Raw genomic sequence first — 26,035 nt, forward strand, 5'->3', positions numbered from 1 at the left:
GGCGGATCCACGCTGCGTTAGCTGGTAGGGGACCTCTGCATGAATCTCTCCTCGCTCTCCGTTCTCTGTCAGTTTTCTCACTCCGTTTGGTGCTTGGCTGAGTTCTTTATCTCTTCATTTGATGTTTTAGGGTTTCAGGATTGTTGTGTTCTCTGTTCGGCTTAGTTTTTCGGATCTTTGCTGTGGAGGGACGGCATGGTGCTTCTGCCTAGAACGCCATCTTGCCAGAACTGTGGTTTTTTTGGTTTTTTACTGACACAGTATTCACAACAATGGACTGTAACACACCAGTGAGCATGAAGAGGACACAGGACTAGGCAACATTTTGTTGTGTTATCCATAAGGTCGCCGTGAGTCAGAACCGGCTAGATGGTAACTAACAACAATAACAAGTAGGGGTGAAGTGGTATCTCATTGTGGTTTTGATTTGCACATTCTTAATGACAATGATGTGAAACATCTTTTCATATGCTTATTTTCCATTTGTATATCGCCTTTGGAAAAATGTCTTCTCAAACCCTTTGCCGATTTTTTAATTGTTTGTTTTTGTTATTGTTGAGTTGTACGACTTCTTTATATATTCTGAATATTAATCCCTCATCAGATATATGCTTACCAAAAATTTTCTCCCATTCTGTGTGTTGTCTTTTCGTTCTCCTGATAGTGTCCTTTGATGCACAAAAGTGTTTAATTTTGATAAAGTCCAATTTATCTATTTTTTCTATCATCACCTTTGCTTTTAGCATCATGTTTAAGAATTCATTGCTACATTCAGGGTCATGAAGGATTTCCTCTATTTTTTCTTCCAAGAGTTTTATAGTTTTTGCCTTAAATTTAGATCTTTGGTCCATTTTGAGCTGATTTTTGTATATGGTATAAGGTAAGGGTCCAACTTCATTCTTTTTGTATATAGATATTGAAATCTAGTTTTCCCAGCACCATTTATTGAAAAGAGGACAAAGATTGTATGATTCCATTTATATGAGGTGCCTAAAATTGGCAAATTTATAGACAGAAAATAAAATAGAGGTTACCAGGTGATAGGGGTAGGGGAAGTTATTGTTTAACAGGTATGGAGTTTCTGTTTGGGCTCATAAAAATGATCTGGAAATAGTAGTGATAGTCACACAACATTGTGAATGTACTTGATGCTGCTGATGTACACTCAAAAATGGTTAATATAGTTATTTGTATGTTATGTATATTGTATTACAGTTTTTTTTAATGGAAATTCCTGGGGCCTCTCTGGATCTAGCAGTTGGGAGTGGGCTTGGGAATCTCCATCTTTGACAAGGGATCCTGGTGATTCTGAGGGAAACACAGGAAGAAAGGAAAGCACAGTGGAAGTTCTGGCTTGGCTGAGTCACACCCTCCACCAGATTTGCTCTGGGAACCTAGGCAAGTCAGTTAGCCTCACTGCACCCCAATTTCCTTATCTACGAACTAAGCGCAAATCCACCTCCCTCACAGGGTTGCTAGGAAGGCAAAATGAGGTGCTGTGTTTAGTTAAACACCCAGAAGAGTACTTGGCAAAGAGTAACAGCCCCATAAACAGCAACGGTAAAACTATAAAACAACTGCTTCATAAAAGTCAAGGCTGTGATTAAATCACCTCTTCAGTCTTCTCTTTTCTGGCTTTATATCGATTTAGAGATCTCTGTGACTCTGCTCCGAGTCTTTTCCAGTTTTTGCCTCCATGGTAAGAGCTGGATGCTGTGGTCTGTATCTGACCAGGACCTGGGCACCTCATTGTTCTCCTCTGTGTGTGTCTAGTTATTCCCTAAATGGGCGCACCATGTTGCACCCTTTGATTTCAGCATCTCGTTAGAGTGCTCCATTCGCCCACCTTGTTATTTCCCATCCCTTCCCCAATGTCCTTTTTTCTGCTTCTCCTTTCAGTCCCTGCATCTTTTTATGCCCATTTCTTTATTCACAGTATTAAATCCTTCCTTTTATGCTTGTCGTTTTTCCCTCCTTTCTACACAGCTCATTACCCCCTTCCATCTGTGAACCTCATTAGGCCATTCCATTTTTATCTCATTACCTCCTCACCATGCACATGCCATTAACTCCTCCACTCACGCATAGCGCTGCATTCTTTCTCTCTGCTGCTTATTACAACCTGCCCTTTCCTCCCCACAAAGTAATGCTTCCATTTATAAATCACATTACACCCCTCCTAAATGCCTTTATCCTTACGCCCATCCATTTATGCATCTCGTTACTCCATTATCCGTGCATTTCTGTGTGTACTTCTATTGATACCTCTCATTAGGTCCCCATCAAACATGCACATGTCATTATTCCCCTTTCAGATATTCACATTGCATTCCATCTTTCTATGTTTGCATCTCATTACGTCCACTTCTCCTAGGTTGGACAACAAACTAACAAAAACAGACAGATAAGTATGTTGTTTGCTTTTAGAAAACTAAATACGTTTCTTAGGCGCCTAACATCAGTGCTTCTTAAAGAAGACATTCATTTCATTTACATAGATTTATCAAGCTAAGAGACAAAGAAACTATTTTAGATGTATAAAAAGAAGCTTCTTGTCTTGCTTTATTCAAATCAACGTCATTATCATTATTGCTACTTTTTATTATTTCTCTGCAGTTTACAAAGCAGAGTTATTATCCGTAAACTGATTTATGGCAACAACTTTCTGAAGTGGGCAGTTTAGGGATCCCAATCATTCTACAGAGTGATGAGCACGTTGGAAGCACAAAGAAATTAAAATGTTTTCCCAAGAACTGCTAGTGAATGATGGAGGCAGGCCTCAAATCTAGGTCTTCTGGCTCCCAAAACTGTTCTTTATACTATACTACTTTGCAGAAAAAAGCCTTATTTCTGAGAATCAGTTAACATGTTCTATAACATTCCTCTATGAAAGAACTTGGTGTCTGCATGTTTTAGGTTTGTTTTGTTTTAGGAAACAAAACAATACAACATATTCCCTGGATGCCCTTTTAACTCAGTACAGAAGCCACTCCTGAGGTTCACCCTTCAGCCAAAGATTAGACAGGCCCATAAAACAAAACAAGACTAAATGGGCACACCAGGCCTGGGACAAGGACGAGAAGGCAGGAGGGAACAGGAAAGCTGGTCATAGGGAACCCAAGGTTGAGAAGGGAGAGTGTTGACATATCCTGGGGTTGGCAACCAATGTCATAAAACAATATGTGTATTAATTGTTTAATGAGAAGCTAGTTTGCTCTGTATACCTTCATCTAAAGCACACACACACACAAACCAACACATCATATTTCAAAGCTTGTGTTTCATGCTATCTCTGTTTCCCGATTTGAAGAGCTAGATTAAAAGAAGCCTTAATATGGAGTCTTCTGACAAGAATAAGCACAAACGTAAGGAGAAAGAGATGGTCCTTTGGCGAATTTCACCACGAAAACCAAATAAGGCAAAACAAGGAGACTCCTCCGGGGGGGCTCGCGGGGCACCGAGGAAGCCCCCCACAACGCAGAAGACGTCTTCCTCCCCGTCTAGCCCCCGCCTGGCTCTCTGCTTCCCTGAGCTGTGCTCTCTGCCTCACTTTTATTTTCACTGAATCATGAAATAGCACATAAACACAGAAACATAAGAAATACGGTACCCATTACGACCTCGAGACAGAAGAGATGTTCACGTTTCTTCCATATTTGCTTCAAATATCTCCGTTTTAAAAAAGAAACTGTTACAAACACTCTCCTGAGGTTGACATGTATTATTACCAGGGATGTTTTTGTACTACTGTTGTTTAAAATTTTTACCTAAAGTTTTCATATCGCATGTCTTTTGCAATATACTTTCTATACTTAATGTTACATTTTAAAAATACATCTCTATGTTCATACACGTAGAGCTGGCTCGTTCATTTTAGCATCTATGAATTTTTCCATTGTATAAATAGACCATAGTTTATTTTATCCATTTCTCTGCTGAGAGGTAGTTCAACTTACTTTCCACGTCTGCCTTGATCATGATCGCTTCACCAGTGCTTAGCACTGTGTCTATCTGTTGAAGTACGAAAGGGACACATTTGAAATTCCAACAACACGGAAAGTAAAGCCTTCTCCCCAGGTCCATGAGAGAGTCAGTTTTATCCACTCTGTAGCTGCTGCCGGCAGTAACACATCAGCAAAACGATAGTTCTTATAATAAAACTAGACCCTGACCAAATATTGACATGCGTTTGTGTATTAAAATGATATAAAGCAATGGACTGCTAACTGAAAGATCCGCGGTTTGAAACCACCAGTCGCTCTGTGGGACAAAGACGTGGCAGTCTCCTTCCGTAGAGATTTACAGCCTTGGAAAACCTATGGGGTCGTTATGAGTTGGAATTGACTTGACGGCAGTGGGTGAGGAGGTGGTACTGATAAAGAGTATTCTGATCCCCAGAACCGGGGATATTTCTCACCAGCAAAAGGCAGTGGAGACAGAGAAAAACACCATGTCTCCCACAGATATGTGGTTAGTTTCTCCTGTGGTTTAAGAAGCCATGGTTTAAGAAGTCACTGGAGACTGTTGCAAGCCTCTGATGCAATCAGAGCAGTATGTTACCAAAAAGCATGGCCTATTTCAGACATGAGAAAGGGTCATTGGATGGTATTCTTCCAGAGCAGCTGGTGTGGAAAAAGGAAATCCTCATGCTCTGCTGGTAGGAGTGTGAACTGGCCAGCCATTCTGGAAGGCAATTTGGCAGAACCTAGTGTGTGTACTGTTAAGTTTTTAATATCTCATATAAACACGAGGTTTCTAGAGCAGAGCATATTGCTATTTACCTACAGCAAATAACCACATGAGCTCTGTTTTGCCTGTTCTCAGCCCTGGGGCAACACGATGAGGACTAGATGTCATCCTGCATGTACTGGGGTCTGCACTGCAGGCGAGGAACCCCGAAAACGTGAATCTAGGTCTTTCTGTAGGGGAGAGACAACTAAAGGGAGGAGGGAGAAATCTTTACTCCTTGGGAAGGATTCTGGTTCTTACTTTTACCCTTTAGAATGGAAGATAAGACTAATAGCTCTACCTTGACAACCCAGAGATGTCTCCATGATCCTGGGTCTCGTTCTCCCTTACAACGTAAACACATACCTGTACTGTAGGCAAGGGATCCTGAAATTAGGGGAGGGACAGCTGTACCTCCCCAGGGAGGTACATCTCTCCAGCTGCTCTCTCACTTTCTAATTAGTCATTTATTAACTTCTACGGTGTGTTTTCAGGAGGAACCAGGCCCTGGAGAAGGACAGCATGCTTGATAAAGTAAAGGGTCAGTGAAAAAGAGGAAGACCCTCAACAAGATGGACTGACACAGTGGCTGCAACAATGGGCTCAGACATAGCGGTGATTGTGAGGATGGCGCAGGACCCGGCAGTGTTTCATTCTGTGGTACACGGGGTCGCTGTGAGTCAGAACTGACTGGATGGCACCTAACAACAACAACGCAGCTTACTCTTTTCAGCCTGGGTCCCAGGTGTCCGTAAAATGTACCCAGAAAACCCTAACTGTGCATAAACATAAAAATATTTTCTCTTCATTTCCACACATAACCTATGGCCCAGAAAAATCCCACACCTGAGTGATTAGCCCAAAGAACAGTTGCCCACATCCATGAGCGGACATGTATGAAGATAGTCATTGTTGCGTGGTTTATGTACGAGCAGATGTGGAGGGACCTTGGGGTCCATCACTGGGGCAAGGGTTAGAGAAATGCTGTGGATGCACTCTGTGAAATTGTATTGCAGCAGGAGAGGCTGCAAACGCAATACACATACAACGCCACGCAGAGGTCATGAGTGAAGCAAAAGAAGCAGAATGAGGTCTATGGCGTAACATTATTTGCAAAAATGAAAAATACACTAAGCGTTGCTCCATATTTATCAAGAATACATATCTATTCAAAGACATACATCAGACCCCAAAGAGTGAGCACTTACATAGAACAGAAGTGAGAGGCCCAGTCTGGGAATGCGAGCGGGACCTAGAATAAAGCGGGAAAAATAAAGAGAGCAAGAGATGGGCCTTGTTCCCAAACAGTAATAACCTATGTGCCTGAGGAGGGTGATTACCTCATCACTTGACTTCCAAAAGAAAAAAGAAAGAAAGAGTTCTTTCCATGGTGGCACCCTCTGTGGTGTAATACCACAGGAGAAACCAATTAGCAAAAGAAAAGTTAGTGCAATTCTTTGCTTTCCAGTGTGAAAGAACATGTAAATGCTGGCTTTCACTGCTGGCAGCGCCGGTGGTTACATTTCATGCCACTGCAGAAAGAAGGGAGTTTCCTTGACATTTTGAACATCAGTAGTCTTTTGCTCTTGCTTCCACCCCAGTAAAAATATCTTGTTGGTCTTAAGCGGCTGAAATGTAGAAAAAGAATAGGATATGTAAAGAGATTAATTAGGGTTTTATCAAACATTTATAAAGCTTGTTACGTGGCTTCACTCTATTTGTCACCTTTACTTTCTACTCAGTCCATGTGCTTATGTTAGCTTTTCCGTAAACTGCTCTATTTAAACTCCTCCCACGTTTACTGCCAACCTTCTGTAGTCAGATTAGTTTCTCATTATTGTTACGTGAGTGTGAATATTTGGCTTTTGAATGAAATCATGTATTCTATCATATTTGTTCTTAAATGAAATACCTTTTCTCTGAAATGAATCAAACAAGAGACAACAGAACATAGCACTGTTTCAACATCCATGTTGAAAACTGAGACACACTGTGTTTTTCCAGGTCGGCACTCTCAGTGTCTCTGCTTAGAGTCCGTCTCCCACCTGTGACCCTCCTCCGTCCACACACACCTCAGCCTTCTGCCAAGTTTCAAAATAGGCTAAGTTCAATTTTCCTCATCCTCTTCCTTCCATACTGCCCAATATGGAATAGTAACTTATCTCTAATTTTCAAGAGTGGAGTTTATGCTCTTGGGACTGGACTATGTATTTTGTCATGTGTACCGAAACTGCTGTGGAAAAGTATGAGCATATGTACCCAAACCCATCGCTGTCGCGTCAATTCCGATTCACAGCAACCCTACTGGACAGAGTAGAGGTACCCCATAGGATTTCCAAGGCTGTAAATCTTTACGGACGCAGACTGACACATCTTTCTCCCATGGAGCGGTTGGTGGGTTTGAACTGCCAACCTTTTGGTTTACAGCCGAGCGCTTTAACCACCGCACCACCAGGGCTCCTGAGCATATGCACAGGAGGATGTAATGGAAAAATTTGTTAAATGCCAATTAATGGACACAGATGAGCTACCCCTACACCCAGTCCAAGGGTATAGGATTGATCTCCTGTGTTTTAGCCCAGTCAGTTCACACCAGAATCACTTGGCGGTGTATTTAGAAATGCAGATTCCCAGCCCCACCGCAGACTTCCTGGGTTAGGCTTCCAGGGATAGGACCTATATCTGATGTTTGTAACAAATTCCCTGGGGATTCTTGATGCCAACCCTTCCTGAGAACTGGTGATCTGGAAAAGCTGAGGGTCTTGACAACAAGCGATCAACAGGCTATATTGATGGATTCAGACAAGTATCCTTCTATCATTGGCATTTTATTCTAAAGTCTTTATTCAATAAAATTAATGAATTCCTATAATACTCATGCAGATGTGGGTATAGTTTTAAAAATAAACGTACTCTAAAAAGACTCAATGGTCACAGTTTGAATAGACATGAAAACTGAAAGCCTAAATATATTCTAGGTAAGATCTCTGTGCCTCAGTTAGTAAATGTTTTTGAATACTCACTGAACATCCATCACAGGCAAAGTGTTTACTAAGTATTTTCAGAAGCTACAGAATAATACAGAAGTCAGTCTTCTTGCTAAGGAGCTTCAATCCAGTCGAGGGCCAAAAGCGTCACACCAGAAGAAGCTCAATAACAATCATGACCACACACACACAAATTAAGAGATATTCTAGTTTCTCTCTGTGAGGAATACTGTAGACCCAATGAATTACCTTCTCACTTTCTTGGGTGACAGGGATTGTGTATCCTCCACCTCTTTATCCCTGGTTCCTGATATATAGTAGGTGCTATGAATTGAAATCAATAGTAATATTTTTCAGAAACTGAAAAATATAAAAAAATTATAGATGTTCTTTAAAATCTCTTTTGCTACTTTACTCATCCAATATACAGTGATTGTTACAAGACACCCTGCCTATGTGATATAGGATGATATAAATTGTCAATTTTTCTCTCCTCAGTAAGTTATTTCACACCCTGAATTCCACATAGGCAGAGTATGTGAGCTAGTAATAACACCATAAAGACATAAAGTTCTTACTATGATGTGAAAATATTGGGGATTGTTACAAAAAAAAAAAAAAAAAAACCTTGTTTGCATTTCTTAAAACATACTTGAAATATGTGCCTAGAGCTGTTTCCGTTACCCATAGGCACACACAGTACATGAGGCAACCCTGTGCTTTGTATCACAAATAGCGTTAGAACAGAATTTAAATGTGCCAGAACCCAAAGTTCTTCCAGATGTACATGCTTTCACTGATTTCTGGAAAATTACTTCACGGGAACTTCTCGCAGTACATGGACGACGTTATAAGATCCAGAGGCCACTTAGCACTTTTATAAAATCCATTGCGTTGACTCATACTGGCATTTATCAACAATGTTGTAAATATCCACGCTGCTTGGCTGATTTTTCCCCAAAGAGGCTTTGCAAAAGACTTTTTATATAGTTTTCCAAATTCCTATTCTCGTTAATGATTTTGTCCTAAGAACTACAGAAACATTCATTTAATGAACTGTTTTAAAAGACCATTTCCCATCCAGTGACTTTTATCCTTTTTGATTTAGATGATGCTTGTCAGAAAATCCTTTCCTTGTGCATGTTTGCTGTGAGTACGTATCTTTTTTTTTTTTTTTAAGTCAATAGGTATAACTTGAACTTCAATATTCCTAGAGGTTTATTGAGGCTTGATTTGGAGTGGGATTGGGAGAATGTGACTGCGTTAAGTAGAATCATCCTTTTCAGAGAACTGGCCAACAGGATGTCACCTTCTCTTTCTCTTCATGGCACAATCTCTCTACTAGTGTCCAGTACTGTGTAACAAGTTACCACTGATTTAGCAGCATAAAGCAATGCACACTTGTTATCTCACAGTTTCAACAGGTCAGGAGTGCAGCACAGCTTAGCTGGGTCCTCTGCTGAGGGTCTCACAAGGCTGCAGTCAAGGTGTTGGCTGGGCTGTGTTCTCATCTGAGGTTCAAATGGGGAGGGTCTATTTCCACACTTTCTCAGGTTGTTGACAGCTATAACTTCTTTGAGGCTGTAGGACTGAGGGCCTTGGTTTCTCACGGACTGCCAGTTGCAGCCGGCCTTCAAGTCCTAGAGGCTGCCCGTGGTTTCCTGCCACATGACATTCTCCACAGATAGTTCACAACATGGCAGTGTGCTAGTTCAAGCCCAGCAGGAGAGTCTGTCTATGCATCTGCTAGCAAGACGGGTCTGCTATGGTGTGTGTGTTTAGTAACATGATCATAGGGTTGACATCCATGACCTTTGCCATATTCTTGGTTAGAAGCAAGCCACAGGTTCCTCCCCCACTCAGAGAGAGGGAATTATACAAAGGGGTAAACACCAAGAGGTGGGAATTACTGGAAGGTTACCCTAGGGTCTATCTACCACTATCCCACTGAAACTGAAAAACAGCAGGGAGTGACTCCACTTAGAGTTAGATCTGAATGATTTTCTTGATTTATTCTAGTGTCTAGTTGTCTTAAAGAAAGTTTGTAATTCTCTAAACAAATTGGTTTAATTCTCTTGTCTTAAAAAAAATAAAAACTGCACAGTAATTCTTGGGCAAAGCCTGGGGAATCTGCAGGACTCCAGAGGGTAAAGAAAAGAAGATCAGCAGGAGAGAGAAAGAATGACCTCAAGCACATCTAAGAGGTCACCCATTCCAAACATTTAAGTATCAGAGATTGTTGGTTTGTATTTGCTTGTTTTGTGATTTATTTTGCTTTGATTTCGCCCCAATATTTGGAACTACATGTTTCACCTGTCTCTCTACTCAGAGTTGACTTTTCTTACCAACTTTAACGCTTCATCGCACTGCTGTCTATTTTCTGCATTCAGCTCCCTTTGCCCTCTGCACAACCCCTAAATCCTCTCAAGAGGTGAGCCTGCTTTGACTTCAAAACTTGAACACTGGGATATAGCTTACCATCTGTCTTAAACTTTGTAAGCAACTTTTTGCCAAGACAAATGTGAATTATGGGCAACACCCTGGGAGATTTATGGTCTCAGAACAGAAAAAAATAAAGGAACCCCGAAATATTATCTTAGGTACTTTGTTTGCTAGTAGTGTTCGTGGTGAATAAAAGTTGATCCTTGTGTGGGAAATAAAGAAGTGTTTGGCGTGCCAATGACCAAGGACAGACTTCAGAGACTTGGCAGTTTTGAAACTGGTATTTATGAACATCTGCTTTTTGTCCCCATAAATTTTGATATGGATTTCATCCTTCGAAACCTGCAAAACTCCCAGGTGCTTCTTCAGTCTTTATCTTGGGGAACATGGTTTTTAAAAAAAGACAGTCTCTTTTTTTCCCACTGAACACTTTCTAAATCACTTTTGCTAAAACAGCATTCCTGTATACACAGTGCCTAGTGGAATGCCTGTAACATGGTATTAAATGTTAACAACTCAAAATGCTGTATTCAGTGTGCTGAGCCTCCAAATTTTCCAATCCCAGAACGCGAGCCCTAAGAGTCTTCATGAAGTATGCTAAAGAGCGTCCATTTCTAGTCCCAGTGTATACCTTTCATTATTCCACAAATATTTACTTAATGCTTGCTCGCGTATCGGACACCGTTAGGCACTAAGGTTACAACAGGTAACCGTCCTGGCCTCACGGTGCTTACGTTCCAGCAAGTGAAAATGTTCTCTAAAAAGAATTCCCTCTAAATTTTCATAATATCTTCCAGATAGTTCACTGTAAAACTTTAGACTTTGTGCTGGGCCTGCAAACCAATGGTGCTAATCCATTGCTGATGCCGAATTAGGCTCTGGGATACAACTGTGAACAAAGTAGGCATGCTTCTGCTCTCATTGAGCTTTTAGTCCACCATGCTTCTCACCTCTGCCAAAAAAAATGCAGACCTGGGAAACAGGAACTTTGGGGTAGGATCTGGGTAGCCATTTGACCATTCTTTATTTTAGACTCATTTTAAATTATGCAAAGGCATTCAGCTGTGTGAATCATCACAGATTATGGATTACGTTGTAAAGAATGGGAATTCCAGACCGCTTAGTTCTGCTCATGTGAAACGTGCATAGAACAAGAGACAGTTGTTCGAACAGAACAAGGGGACACTATATGGTTAAAATCATAAACGGTGTATGTCAGGGTTGTATCCTTTCACCATACTTATTCAGTCTGTATGCTGAGCAAATAATCCGAGAAGCTGGACTATATGAAGAAGAATGAGCCATCAGGATTGGAGGAAGACTCATTAACAACCTGAATTATGCAGATGACACAACCTTGCTTGCTTGAAGTGAAGAGGACCTGAAGCACTTACTGATGAAGATCAAAGACTACAGCCTTCAGTCTGGATTCAACCTCAGCATAAAGAAAACAAAAATCTTCACAACTGGACCAATAAGCAACATCATGATAAACGGAGAAAATTTTGAGGTTGTCAAGGATTTCGTTTTACTTGGATCCACAATCAACACCCATGGAAGCAGCAGTCAAGAAATCAAAGGATGCATTGCATTGAGCAAAACTGCCGCAAAAAAACATCTTTAATGGTTAAAAAGCAAAGATGTCACTTTGAGGACTAAGGTGCACCTTACCCAAGCTATGGTATTTTCAGTCACCTCACATGTATGCGAAAGCTGCACAATGAATAAAGAAGAAGACCGAAGAAGAATTGGTGCCTTTGAATTATGGTGTTGGCAAAGAATATTGAATATACCATGGACTGCCAAAAGAAGGAACAGATCTGTTTTGGAAGAAGTACAGCCGGAATGCTCCTCAGAAACGAGGGTAGTGAGACTTCATCTTGCTTACTTTGGACATGTTATCAGGAAGGACCAGTCCCTGCAAAAGGACATCATGGTTGGTAAAGCAGAGGGTCAGCGAAAAAGAAGAGGACCCTCAACGAGATGGATTGACAAGGTGGCTGTAACAATGGGCTCAAACACAGCAATGATTGTGAGGATGACCAGGACCCGGCAGGGTTTCATTCTGTTGTATGTAGGGTCGCTGTGAGCTGGAACCAACTTAAGGGCACCTAACAATAACAGCAACAATAAACAATGGAAGCAGTGCCCGTGTTCCTCAGCTCTTAGGAATATTAAGAGCTGTTACTACAGACAGACAATAAGGGGGTGTGGGCAAGAGGATAAGAAAAAAGTCACAGGTCAACAGAGGACCAATACAGAAGTCAGCTACCTACATGCAGGGCTCGCAAGGATGTTAAACCCTTTCAGGAAAGCAACCTTTTGCGTGTGTAGTTCTGCCTACCCTGTAACACAGGATACAAGTCATTAACATAATAGAAAAGCCTCAGGAGGACAATAAAGCTGTTTAATTTGGTTAACCTAATAGTTTTCTCTCCATTTACAGTATAATGGAACCTCTCTCCTCTGCCTCTTAAACAGGAGGACATTGGCAGGATGCCACAGGGCACATAAAACCCGGCCGTCTTCTTGGTGTGTCAATTCTACTTAACCATTTGGAGGGGAAAGAAATTAATTAATTTACTGATAAGTAATTTAAGACATTATTTTCCATTAAAACCAATATAGCCATATTATGGAATAGGATGCAAAATTTGTATATATTTTTAAGATAAAGCATAAGACTAAAGGGCTGGAGACAAGGGGTAAGGGATTAAGCCCTCACCCATATTTTCCATTAGCCCCCTGCAAAGCCAACCTACCAAAAATAATAACATTTTTGATATAGATAGTTGATTTCAAATTTTACGTAAAGTAGAAATGAAAGACAGGCCCCCCAGCAGCATCCCCTTCAGCCATGTTGCCACTTGGAGGTAAGGAAGTTCTAGGCCACCTCAGGCTCTGACTCCTTACTCCACACCCATGACATCCAGCCCTGAAGCCCAAGTTCATTCCCTATGGATTCAAGAGTCCTCCAACCTCCATGGAAGAGTTTGAGGTGATCCTTCTTTTCCAAGGTTCTCCAAGAGGGGTTTTCTCAGTGTTTCCTCATGTTCTTAGCACTGAGATTGAGTATTAAACCCATTGTCAGCAAGTTGGTTCTGACTTATAACGATCCTATAGGACAGAGTAGAACTGCCTAGTAGGGTTTCCAAGGAGCAGCTGGTGGATTCGAACTCCCAACCGTTTGGTTAGCATCCTGAGCTCTGAGGTTGAGCACTGGTCGTACTGATTCCACTCCCTTCTCTCTAGTCTCACACTGCTGTGGAGGAGGCAGATCAGCTTACGTTTTTTGTGTCTTGTGTTCCCGACACAGGATCTGGACCAGGTACAGCTCCATCTGGAGGAAGTGAGGTTCTTCGACGTGTTTGGCTTCAGCGAAGAGGCAGGAGCGTGGCAGTGCTTCATGTGCAACAACCCGGAAAAGGCAGCTGGTGAGAGGCCTGATTTGCTGCTGAGAATGGTTTGTGACCCTTGGCTTTCCAGGAACCCAGGAAGCCCGCTGTTCTGGTTGCCTTTGCCCTTGCATAAACATCCCAAGGTGTACCCGATCTCCTCTCTTTTATACTGAGAATGATGTTTCGTCCCAGTGGTACTGAGAATAAGATGTCCTAGGGAAAGAAAACAGAGGGTGTGAAATGAGCAAAAGACACAACGCATTACATGTATGTGGCTACCAAGAAAGCAATATTGGTCATTGTGCCCTGAAAGCGTTCTTCATTTCAACCTAAATGGCCTGAGGATCTGAAAAAAAGCAAGCATTCTGTTAAGGTATACTCCAGAGTCTCAGAGGAATGAGACCACGTGTCATGTACCGTGTCATCTCAGACGCCCCTTATGATTTTTCCTGATGATTGGACTGTGTACGAGCAAACCATTTAAAGAGTAAGGAATCCTTTGAGGAATAACCCCAAAGCTGGCTCGTCCTTCCCCTTCCTTTCCGTGGCCCAAGGAAATCTGGTCTACTGACTTTGCCTAAAAATAATAATTTTTAGCAAAAATGAGCCAAGCCCTGTGCTAATCATGTCAGCTACTTTATCTCATTTAATCCTCACAATAACCTCAACAGGTAAATGCTAATCTCATGTCTGTTTTACTGATGGGGAAGCAGAGACACAGAGAGGTTTGGTAACTGCCCAGTGTCACACAGGTAGTAACAGCAGCAGGATTTGAACCCAGGCTGACCCCAGAGCCCACGCTCTTAACTGTTTCACCATTTGGCCTCCTGATGACAAAACCCATTGCCATCAAGTTGAGTCGATCCCAATTCACGGTGGCCCCGTGTGTTAACAGAGTAAAACTGCTCCATAGGGTTTTCTTGGCTGTAATCTTTACAGAAACAGATCTCCAGGCCTTTCTTCCAGAGTCACTGGGTGAGTTCGAACAGCCAAACTTCAGGTTAGTAGTCAACCACAAACCGTTTACACCACCCAGAGACCTGGCCTAAATCTGACCAGTGGAAATAGGTGGATAATTAGCCTATGTTCAAAAAGTTATGCTGTCCTTGGAAACAAAACATTTAATCACTGATTTGCCTCTAAGAGGACGCAGGGTTCTCGGTGCTGATGCTGCTCAGGACCTGCGGTTTAGACCAAGGGAGCAGTGTTAAAACCCCTGAACACAAAGCCACTCTGTGGATGAGCCATCTTGAGAAATCCATTCATTGCACCACCTGTACCCATTCTTTTAATTTTGGGACTGTGTGCATCTTCAAGAATATCCATTGTGGCAGGTCTGTACTCTCGTTAACTGCCAAGATGTTGAGGCTGAATCAAAAAAGTGTGTTTACATGGCCAGATGGAGATGCGAGGGGTTCGTAGAGAGATACCAATTAAAATGTATTACCCTGCAGAAAAGGGAACTGTCTGGGTTGAAGAAGCTGGCATTCCAGGACACCAGCCTTTGCGAGGCACAGATTGTTGGCTGATTACAGAGTCTGGGAGGAGCTGATAACAGAGTGAACACCCCAATTTTTACAAAGTTAATTTAAGCAAATAAGGAACTGGGGAATTGAATGTCTTCATTGTAAGACTTTCTAATCACATCTTATTTCTCCTGTAAAAAATGGCAGAGCATTAAAGAAGCTTTATTTGAGAGCATAACAAATAAGGTGCTTATCTAAGGTGCTCTGAGAGGGCCTTCAGGGTCTTCACTCCAAGTAAGTGGAGTCCTTTGGTCAGTAAATGTTTCATGGTGTCTGGCCGAGGGAGGCCTCAGAGAAAGGGCTGAAAGTTCAAAACACAAAGTATTCCTTTACTGTATGAGTTCTCAAATTCACTGCCGTGCACTTGAAAAGGACATCTTGCGCATTCACTCTGTCTTATTTGTGTTTCTCACAGCTAAATATAGACTGAGAACATACAGCCATAAAAATTCAAACAAGGCCAAGTATTTTATAGCAGAACATATTGAATCAAAATGTTTGGCCCTGAAAGCTTCAGCGTGTTTGGATTTCTTTGCTCATTTCCTTTTGCTACACGAAAGAGGATTCGAGGCTGAGAGAAATCCTATTGTAAGCTGCTATTTTCACCAAAAACCCTTGACTCCTGGAAAAGCTTATGTAGATTGTTGATCTCATCTTACTTTTATATAAGCATTTGAGTTATGTACATAAGCTAAGCAACGGGTCTAACATAATGCTACCAAGAACATTATTCAAGGAGATAATACTTGCATTCACATTCTACTTATATTCTGAGTTTAAAGATAATCAAGGCACAGGAGTAAATGTCCTGTTATTAGTCACGCACAGCTCACGTGGTAATTCCGCCTCATTTTTCATTCCTGCTGAGCATGTTTGTTGCATTGGCTGAGCGTCTCCTACAGCCTGAGCCTTGGGGTAGAAAGATGAATCGGGTGCAGTGTCTGTGCTATGAAGGGATTCCCATCCATTCAGGACCACGGGGCGTATATGGAAAAGTCTAACACACTGCCTTATACGTTTTGAGCACGTAATAAATACTTGTTGAGTGAGTGAATGAATAAATGTATGAATGGATAAGATTTAGAAATGATAACGTCAAATGTGCCTTGAATATTGAAGTACGATGTTCTTGAGGCTGTAACTGTGTGTTAACCACATCAGCTACACCCCTGTACCTTACCCTGTGCGTTTGGACGTTGGGGCTGGTTTTCTCCTGGAGGGAAGTCAGCACACGGAAAACAGAGGCTCCGTTCCGTGCTGTGTTAGCACCTGCCTGATTGAGCCTGAGTCTTCTCACTGGTCTGGGTTCCCCCAAAGCCCCCACAGAGTCCAGGCGCCCTGTCAGCCCAGGGGAGGGTGTGCGCAAAGAAGGTGAAGAAGGAAGATTGTAACGTAGTTCAAAAAGCTGACGAAATGGAATTCTTTTGGTATTTCTTTACAAAGGGACTGACAAATGATAGAATGGTTACTCTCCAGTATTCAGCATTCCCGTGTATTTTCTCCAACATGCTGGCTGGCATCTCCATAAATGAAGAAGAAAACATGAGGCAAGTAGACAATTTCAATTAGATGTGTGGAACCATCACCATCCATTGCCATCTAGCTGACTCCAGCTCATGGCGACCCCATGTGTGTCAGAGTAGAGCTCTGCCCCGTAGGGTTTTCAGTGGCTGTTTTTTTCAGAAGTAAATCTCCAGGGCTTTCTTTCACAGTGCCTGTGGGTGGACTTGAACCTCCAGCCTTTCAGTTAGCAGCCAAGTGTGTTAACCATTTCTACCATCCAGGGACTCCCGTGGGAATCCTTCAGAAACTGACAGCAAATCAGCTCGCTTATATCACCGCCTTAAAACCCCTCCTCATGTTCTCGGCACTTGTTGATAAAAGTCTCATCTCTCTCTCTCTCCACCAATCCCCCATCAACACACAGAAATCACAGTTTAATATCTGGTGATCAATAAAATATTTTTTATCCCATTGGGTACAGGTGAAGTCAGAGGAAAATAAACCATTGCACCATCAGGGCTCCTAGAATAATACAAACCCAAAAAAAAAACCAAACCCGTTGCTGTCTAGTCGATTCCGACTCATAGCAACCCTATAGGACAGATTAGAACTGCCCCATAGAGTTTCAAGGAGCAGCTGGTGGATTTGAACTGCCGACCTTTTAATTAGCAGCCAAACATTTAACCACTGCACCACCAGGGCTCCAGAATAGTGTAGAGGTTCTTAAATGATTATAATTGCTAACGTTCATCATGGTAACTATGTGCTAAGCCTTACGTGCATTTTTCTTATGTAATCCACACACCAACTCTATGACATAGATGCCATTATTGGCTCCATTTTACAGATGAGGAAACTGAGACACAGAAAGGGTTAAGTAATTTGCCCAAGGTCACACAGCTACCAAGTGGTGAAACCAGAATTTGAATCCAGACAGGCTGATTCCAGAACCTGAAATTTCAGCCTCTAGAGCAAATTCAAGTTGAAGATATAGAATGTTGGAAATTCCAATGACAGTTATTCCATCCATCATGTTACAATATACTAGAAAGACCAAGAGGCAAGCCTGATTTTTCAGAAGTGATCTACCTCCCCTATAACTTACTCCATTTAAAGACGAGCGGGGACTTGGACATGTTAACGTGTGCGGAACCATTACATGCGGAAATGATTGCAATACAAGCTATTTCCAATGCCTCCGATTGCTGATTCAGTTCCCATTTTTTTAAGTACAGAGTAGAAGATTAGAACGTCACTGATATTACTCAAGACTCCTCAGGGACTGGCCCTGGGGTGTTTATTGCAGAGCCCAGTACTCCACAAGAATGAGAGAATAGAGATTGAGCATGTGTATCAAACGGAACACAACTCACTTCTGGAAACCAAGCAAATCCCTTTATCAAACCCCCTGGTGTCTTGGAACTTAACGGTAAGGCTTAGTCAGCTGGCCCCTTCTGGAACACATCTGGCTTCTATTGAGTCACATTTCCTAAAAGAAAGATGAGGAACTAGGTCGCAACTTTCACTTATTTCTCAAGAAACGTGGGGTGCCTTTCTTCTTACACCCTACAAAAAGCAGCCAGAGATGGCTCAGTGTGGGCACCCATGTCCTTCTCTATAAATCTCAGCAATTCCCAGCGTGATTATGCTCTTCATCACTAGATATTTAGAATTTTTTTAAATTTTATTGTGTTTTAGGTGAAAGTTTACAGCTCACATTAATTTCTCATTCAAAAATGTATACACGTATTGTTTTGTGACATTGGTTGCAATCCCCACAATGTGACAGCACACTCCCCCTTGCCACTCTGGGTTCCCTGTGTCCATTCGACCAGTTCCTGTCCCTTCCTGCCTTCTCATCCTGCTTTTGGGCAGGAGCTGCCCATTTGTTCTCGTATATTTGATTGAACTAAGAAGCACATTCCTCACGTGTATTATTTTTTGTGTTATAGGCCTGTGTAATCTTTGTCTGAAAAGTAGGCTTTGAAACGGTTTCAGTTCTGAGCAGGGTGTCCACGGGCCATAGTCTCAGGGGTTCCTCCAGTCTCTGTCAGACCAGTAAGTCTGGTCTTTTTTCATGAATTTGAATTCTGTTCTACATTTTTCTCCCATTTTGCCCGGGACTCTGTTGATATTTAGAATTTGAATGTGATTGTCAGTTGGTGGCCTCTTGGGGTTCTAAAAGAAAGTGGAAGAAATTTTTTCCAGACAAACTTCCATCATGATTTCACTTTAGAACTTGATTTCAGATATTTGTATTACAAGAGCAGGCTGTCTGTTACATCACAGGGGCCAATAGAGACGGTTTCAAAATGATGTCAGGATAAGAAAGGCCTTTTCTATAAAGAGCCCTGGTGGCTCAGTGGTCAAAGTACTTGGCTGCTAACTGAAAGGTCGGTGTTTTGAACCCACCATCCACTGTGCAGGAGAAAGATGTGGCAGTCTGCTTCCGTGAAGATTTACAGCCTTTGAAACCCTATGGGGCAGTTCTTCTCTGTCCTATAGGGTTGCTATAAGTCGGAATCAACTCAACAGCCATGGGTCTGTTTGGTTTTTTTCTCCGTAAGATTTTCTTCAGACAGTCGAAACAACCAGTAACAGTCACTGTGGCATCTTGTTTTATAATTTTTTTTTTATTATTGTACTTTAGATGAAGGTTTATGGAACAAACTAGCTTCTCATTAAACAATTAGTACACATATTGTTTTGTGACATTGGCTACCAGCACACGACGTGTCAACGCTCTCCCCTCCTCGACCTTGGGTTCCCTGTTACCAGCTTTCCTGTCCCCTCCTGCCTTCTCATCCTTGCCCCTGGGCTGGTGTACCCCTTTAGTCTTGTTTTGTTCTATGGGCCTGTCTAATCATGGTGGCATCTTCTGCTGGACACGCTTAGTGCTGGTTAGATGACCTTCTACTCCAGATGCCAATGCAAAGGGACCAAATGACCTCTGAGGACCAGCCCAGCCTTATGAGCTCATTAATACAAAATGTTTCCATTTAATTTCTGTGTCAGCTTTCACACAGAAGATGACCAAAACAAAGTCAACTTTGTCTTTATGCAATGGCTGGGTTTGTCTTATGATGCCTTCCCTCCTACCACAAGGTCTAGAACATAGTCTTATGTGCTAAATTGTTGTTAGTTTCCTAAAAATCATGCAATGCTCACAGTAGGAGAATGTCACATCTTCACGTGTACGTACTGTTACCAAAAACCAAACAAACACACCCATGGACCGTCAAGTCGACTGCAGATCATGGCGACCCCATATGGTACAGAGTAGAACTGAGCTCCATAGGGTTTTCTTGGCTGTAATCTTTAGAGAAGCAGATCGCCAGGCCTTTCTTCTGAGGTACCACTGGGTAGGTCTGAACTGCCAACCTTTCAATTAGTAATCAAGTGCAAACCACTTGAACAGGAGCCCTGGTGGTGCAGGGGTTACAGTGCAAACCCTTATGGACCTTTAGTGACTACTGAGTGTGTATTTTTTAGATAAAATTGAACCCTAGCCTCTCGTTCAAGATATCTTTGAATTAATAAAACAAATACACACCGATTGACTCAGATAATTTATTCTGCTGAAATCTTTTTCCTTTCCCCTCTCTCATCTTTCTGTTCTGTGCTTCTCTGGCATGGACATTCCTGTTCCTGTTCCCAAACAGAATCCACTCCTCTCTTCTCTGTCATTTCTGTCCTCCGTCCGTATTACATACAACATGTTGCCCGTCGGTCTCCCCACTATACAGAGGAGGAGGAACTGTGAATTATTCGTCTCTGTATGCCCCACCCAGTGCCTGATGCAGAGTAGTTTTTTAAAAGTATCTGGCAGATAAATGGATGATTCGGTTGTAGGATGACTGTGAAAGAAAATAAAATGCATTTTGAAATGCCCCCTTTAAAATCTAACTATAAAAAGAAAACCAGTTGCCATTGGGTCGATTCTGACTCACGGCAACACCACGTGTTACAGAGTGGGCTGCTTCATCAGGTTTTCTTGGCTGAAATCTTTATGAAAGCAGATCACCAGGCCTTTCTTCTGTGGCACCACTTGACGAGTTTGAACTGCCAACCTTCAGGTTAGTAGTCGAGCACAAACCATTTGCACCACCCAGGGACCTTTAAAAAAAAGAAAGGAAAGCCTAGTACATTTTCCACATTAAAAAAAAAAAAAAAAAGAACTAACAAAATGAAACCTTGAAATAGCACCTTTTGCAAAATAAGCTTTTGTAAGAAGAAAATGTTGCTGTGTACAAGGTTTCGACACCTGGTGGAAATTCCATTTTAATATTAGAGTAGAATTTTTCAGCGTGCACATACACACAGGGCCTGGTGTAAACTTACTGATCTCTTACGAACCTCTGTGGAAAACAGGCTACAATCGGTAACCTCAGCGGTTACTACCCACTCTCCAACAGCATTACGTTCCTAATCCTTCTGCCTTTCTGTACTGGGTCAGCAATCTTTCTGGATATAGGGTAAAAAAGATAAACCCTATGCTTGCAGAAAATTTTTAGTCACTCTATGGTTATCTGCAAACAAACCACCATGAATGGAAATGTGTCCTTTTCCATAGGAAAACAAGCTGAATCAAACCAGTATGTGGAGGAGGAGAACAGTTCTTCAGAAAGACAGGCTGGATTGGAGTGGGTCCATCAATGTCTTACCACTATACAGTTTGAGGACTGAAAAATGATATTGACTTAGAGAATTTTTATGTGGTTTTTAAAATAAAGCACTGAATATATTTTTAAAAAGCTCTAGTCATCACTTTTCAGAGTAATCATAATCTATCGGTTGTTGTTGTTGTTGTTAGGTGCTGTCAGGTAGGTTCCGACTCATAGCGACCGCATGCACGACAGAAGGAAACACTGCCCAGTTGTTCGCCATCCTCATAATCGTTGCTGTGTTTGACCCCGCTGTTGCAGCCACTGTGTCAATCCACCTAGTTGAGGTCTTGCTCTTTTTCACTGACCCTCTACTTTACCAAGCATGATGTCCTTCTCCAGGGACTGGTCCCTCCTGATAACATGTCCAAAGTACATGAGACAAAGTCTTGTCATCCTCACTTCTCAGGAGCATTCTGGTTGTACTTCTTCCAAGACAGACTTGTTCGTTCTTCTGGCAGTCCACTTTTATCTACCTATTATATTAGGAGAGAAATTATTTTTTCAGCCCTAAAGTCACCTATTTAAAACACCTACTAGTGCTTTTAGAAGCCACTGAGAAAGAGATCATCAACCATCTGATAGAGTAGTCATATTTTGCCTTGAACCTCATCCCTCCCACCTTCTCAAAAATCTCACCACAGAGATTATCCTTTTTCTCTTCTATACTCAACTTCTCTCTCCTAACTGAATCCTCCCATTGTCTGTTAAACACACTCAAGGGACTTGACCTCTGCTTTCCCTCCAGCCACGGCTGTATCTCTCACCTCTTCTTGAAAGCCAGGAGTTGGTTTTGCTCACTCTCCCCACCCCCTCACCTCCTGCTCACAGGTCAAGCCCTCTAATCTGGCCTCCAGCCCCATTCACTCTCTCTGTGGTCACTGATGATCTGCGAGTCACCGAGCACTGGATACTTCTCATTCCTCACACTGCATGCCTCTCAGCAGCACTCAGTACTGTTGACCAATTCCTCCTTTTCAAGTACTCTCTCCTTTAGCGTCTGTGGCACAGCATTCCTCTGGTCTTTCTCTTCTCTGGACACTCCTTCTCAGCCTCCTTTCCAGGCTTATCTTCCTTCACCCAACTATTCACTGTTGGAGCACCTTTTCTTCTCCTCACTGTACCTCTCTCCCTGGTCAGTCTTTGCTGGTTCTCAACTTCAGTAACCACATCCGTAAGACAACTCCCAGATGTGTGGCTGCAGTCCAGGTCTCTCCTCTGAACTCTAGGCTTACATCTCCCCCCACCAACTTGGCTATCTCAAAGGCTCCTCAAACTCAGTTCATTTACATCAAAACTCATGATTGTCCCTCCTTTGCCCCCCAAAAACATCTGGTCGTCTTCCAGCATCCCCTATCTCTGTAAACACAACATCACTTATTCTGTTGCACCAGCCAGAGGCTCGCTGTCCTTTCTCTCACCCCATCCAATTCATCACACAATGTTGTAGAATTTACCTTCTTACTGGCTCTCAAATCTGCCCACCTCTCTCCATCACTCTAGTCCAAGCTACTGTCACCTCTTACCTAAAATAATGGCAGTAGCCTCCTAAGCTATTCTGGTCCCTTCCAGTCTGTCTCCCGTACTGCAGCCAGAGTAATCTCTTCAAAGCACAGCTCAAAGCCGCCCCCTGTATAAAACCTTACAGTAGCTTCCTATAGCTCTTAAAGATCAACCTTTATAACATGACCTTCACTGGCCCACATGGAATAGTCTTTCTCAGCCTCGCCAGCTTCATCTGCCCCATGTGCCTTCTACCCTCTCTCTGTTCTGGCTGGAAGGACCTTCTTTCAGTTTCCCATGCTCACCTCACTTCCTGCCACAGGGCCTTTGAACATGCTGTTTCTTCTGCCTAGAATGCCCTGTCTCCCCTCTTTACCTAGTTAATGTGGATCTTAACCTCCCATTTACAGTTCAAGTTCACTGCTCCAGGGAGACCTTCTAAGATCTCACTACAAATGCTGAATACCACTTTATATGTCCTCAAAGCACCTCAATTCTCTCCTCGATCACATTTTGTTACAGCTGCAGTCTTACTTTTTGTTGTGTGATGATTTGATTAATGTCTGTTTCCCCCAGCGAATAGTTTATGAGTAATCTCTATGAAGCAGGTCCTCACCCATCTATCCTCAGCCCCTAGCACAAAATAGATGCTAAATAAATATTTAACAAATAAATGAATGACCAAGTTGATATCTTCTCAGAAAATTTTGAGTAGCAAAACTTTTCTGTGAAGTGGTGAGGGAAAAAAAAATTAATGAAGTCACAGTGATGGATTTTAAGAGAAAAAAGGTATGTATTTCCATGACATTTCCAAAGTATCTTTCGTGGCAAATGTATTCTTTGTATAATAGTCTCTTCTTAAACAAGCTCTTAGTGGAAGTATTAATGATAAACAGATCATTTTATTTAACAGAGTATATGAGTTATTTTTAATATATATATATATATGTATGTATATGGGGCCCTGGTGGCACAATGGTTAAGAGCTCAGGCTGCTAACCAAAAAGTCAGCAGTTTGAATCCACCAGCTGCTCCTTGGAAACCCCATGGGGCAGTTCTCCTCTGTCCTACAGGGTCACTGTGAGTTGGAATCGACTCGACAGTAGGAGGTTTGGCTTTTGGTTGTGTAGATATAGCATATGTACGTAATATACATATCAAACACAGTGTGGTGGTGTGAATGTTACATGTAAAGCTTCCAGCGTGGGCAATGTTGAAGTTCCACTCATTGCCAAAGGGACTGAGGCGGCGTGCTGAACCACAGCAGATGGTGCTTAAGTTCAACACCTTCGTGAAGGCGTTACAGGCAGCACTTGAGAACGTTCTAAAGCATCAGGAGTGGATGGGCATGTGAAACGATGGCTAGAATGTGCTCCATTTATACGGCCCAAATAAGCTGACCCTTCTTATCCCAGATCTGGCACAGGTATGTCAGATCTGTTTTTCCCCAAGCTAGGGCAAGCTCCTCGTGCCCAGATGGTGTGGGAACGCGCTCAACATTTAAACCTGCCGAAAGTCCTGTGGTCGTAATATCTCCCTGCAGATCCTATTAATCGCATGACTAAGCGGGACCAACACAGAAAATGTGTGTGGAACGTTTAGTAAAGTTCCATCCTAGGACTGAGCGATTGTCTCCAGTCATGTCCAGCCTCCCTGATCTTTTCCAGTCGGTCTCTGTCAGTCAGGACTGGGCAAGTCTGGACCACTCTTCTTGATGAGCTCCCCGCGAGGGCACAGAGGCGGTCACACTTCCCGCTCAGAACCGTCAACAGCTTTACCTTCTTGGCACATGCCCGTGGGGTTTTTGTTTCACTGATGACACAATAAATAAGCCAAATTTCATTGGCTTATTTACTGATTCCAAGAATTTTTTTTCTGTAATCCTATTGACTGAAGCAAAGGACGTGAAAATGATCTTACACTGCCATTCTGTTCTTTAATCACGTCATGGAAAGTTCATAATTTTCTTCCTATTGTTGGTTTTACAGTTTTACTATCTTGTATATTATATAACCTATTGCTATCATCTGTCATAAGAATACCGACCACTTTCTAGGAGTTTTTGACCTTCTGTCTACATAAGGATCTCCTGGGGACCTTGTTAAAATGCAGGATCCCTCACTCCACCCCAAAATTCTGACTCCATATGTCTGGAGTAGTGCCCCAGGCTGGACCTTTTAACAAGCCAGTGGGTAAATCTGATGCAGATGGCTCTTAGAATAGCCCAGGAAGCAGAGCTCTTAAATCTGTGTGCTGAAGAGTAGCTCCGAGGCTTTTTCAGATCAGTAGATCAGTGGTTGGTCAGAGAAGCCTAGAAAGGGTGCTGCATTCTGACAAGTGTGCAAAAATGGAAAAAGGAGCCCCTCTGTCACCTGTGGAAGTGTCTTCAAAGGGCTGCTGTCTGTCTGTCCTGTTTTGGCCCTGTCTTGGAGGATGCTACAAAACTGATGCCGATTATGCCTTCTCATCTGATCACTCCCAGTAAAGAAATATGGCTCTAAAACGCTGCCTGGATACTCATAAGAAACATGCCGTTCATTATGATCCTCAGTAATTTCAAGAACTACAGACGCTCTGTCTACTAAATGTGGCTTTTCTGACCCCTCATTTAAAATGCTTCTTTCCCTCTTTAAGCATCTCTTCTGTAATCATAGTTGGCTTTATTAGAACTGGCACACACACACACACACACACACACACACACAAATCAGCAAAACCGAGAAGGGAATGGAAGTAAACTTGAGACTCTCCATACATACAAAGAAATTCCTCCATAGACCTTATAGGCGCTATAATTCCCAGAAGCAATGATTTCAAGGGGAGAAAGACAGACATACTTTTTCTCCGTTCTTGCTTAAAAACTAAGTATTTCAGCATGGCTTTTTTTTTTTTTTTTTTTTTCTTCCGGAGTATGCCTTCTTTTGAACTCTCTTTAACTAGTGGCAAGGAATATCTAAGAATTCAAATATTACACATTAAACTCAGGACGATCTCAAATACCAATTTTTCATGCACAATGCAAAGATGACAAAAATGGCATAACCCGAAAAGCACACAGCATAATTTCCAGATCTGGATGGAAACTGGTGTACAAGGAATAGTAGTTATGTGAAGGTGGTCGTCTGCTGTGCAGGAAGTCTGGGAGAAAAAGGGAGAAACCACAGATAACAAGGGAAACCCTACCAATCACAGCCCAATCCATTACTGAATTGACTTTAAAATGGTAGTACTGATGAACAAATGGGTAAGTTATTCAAAAACAGAAGCGTCAGTCTCCCTTTTGG

The 26,035-nt window shown here is 42.2% G+C and overlaps 1 protein-coding gene across 2 annotated transcripts in view; it reads left to right on the forward strand.

The window, feature by feature from the left end:
• Positions 1 to 26,035, forward strand: part of VEPH1 (ventricular zone expressed PH domain containing 1) — a 250,983-nt gene that overhangs the window by 209,001 nt on the left and 15,947 nt on the right. For both annotated transcript variants that reach the window (XM_004379163.1, XM_004379164.1), the window contains one exon: positions 13,474 to 13,591. In XM_004379163.1, coding sequence (XP_004379220.1) covers positions 13,474 to 13,591 — 118 coding nt within the window. The remainder of the gene's footprint in view (positions 1 to 13,473; positions 13,592 to 26,035) is intronic.

This window comes from Trichechus manatus, unplaced genomic scaffold (genome assembly GCF_000243295.1).
Source record: "Trichechus manatus latirostris isolate Lorelei unplaced genomic scaffold, TriManLat1.0 scaffold00062, whole genome shotgun sequence".
NCBI lineage: Eukaryota > Metazoa > Chordata > Mammalia > Sirenia > Trichechidae > Trichechus > Trichechus manatus.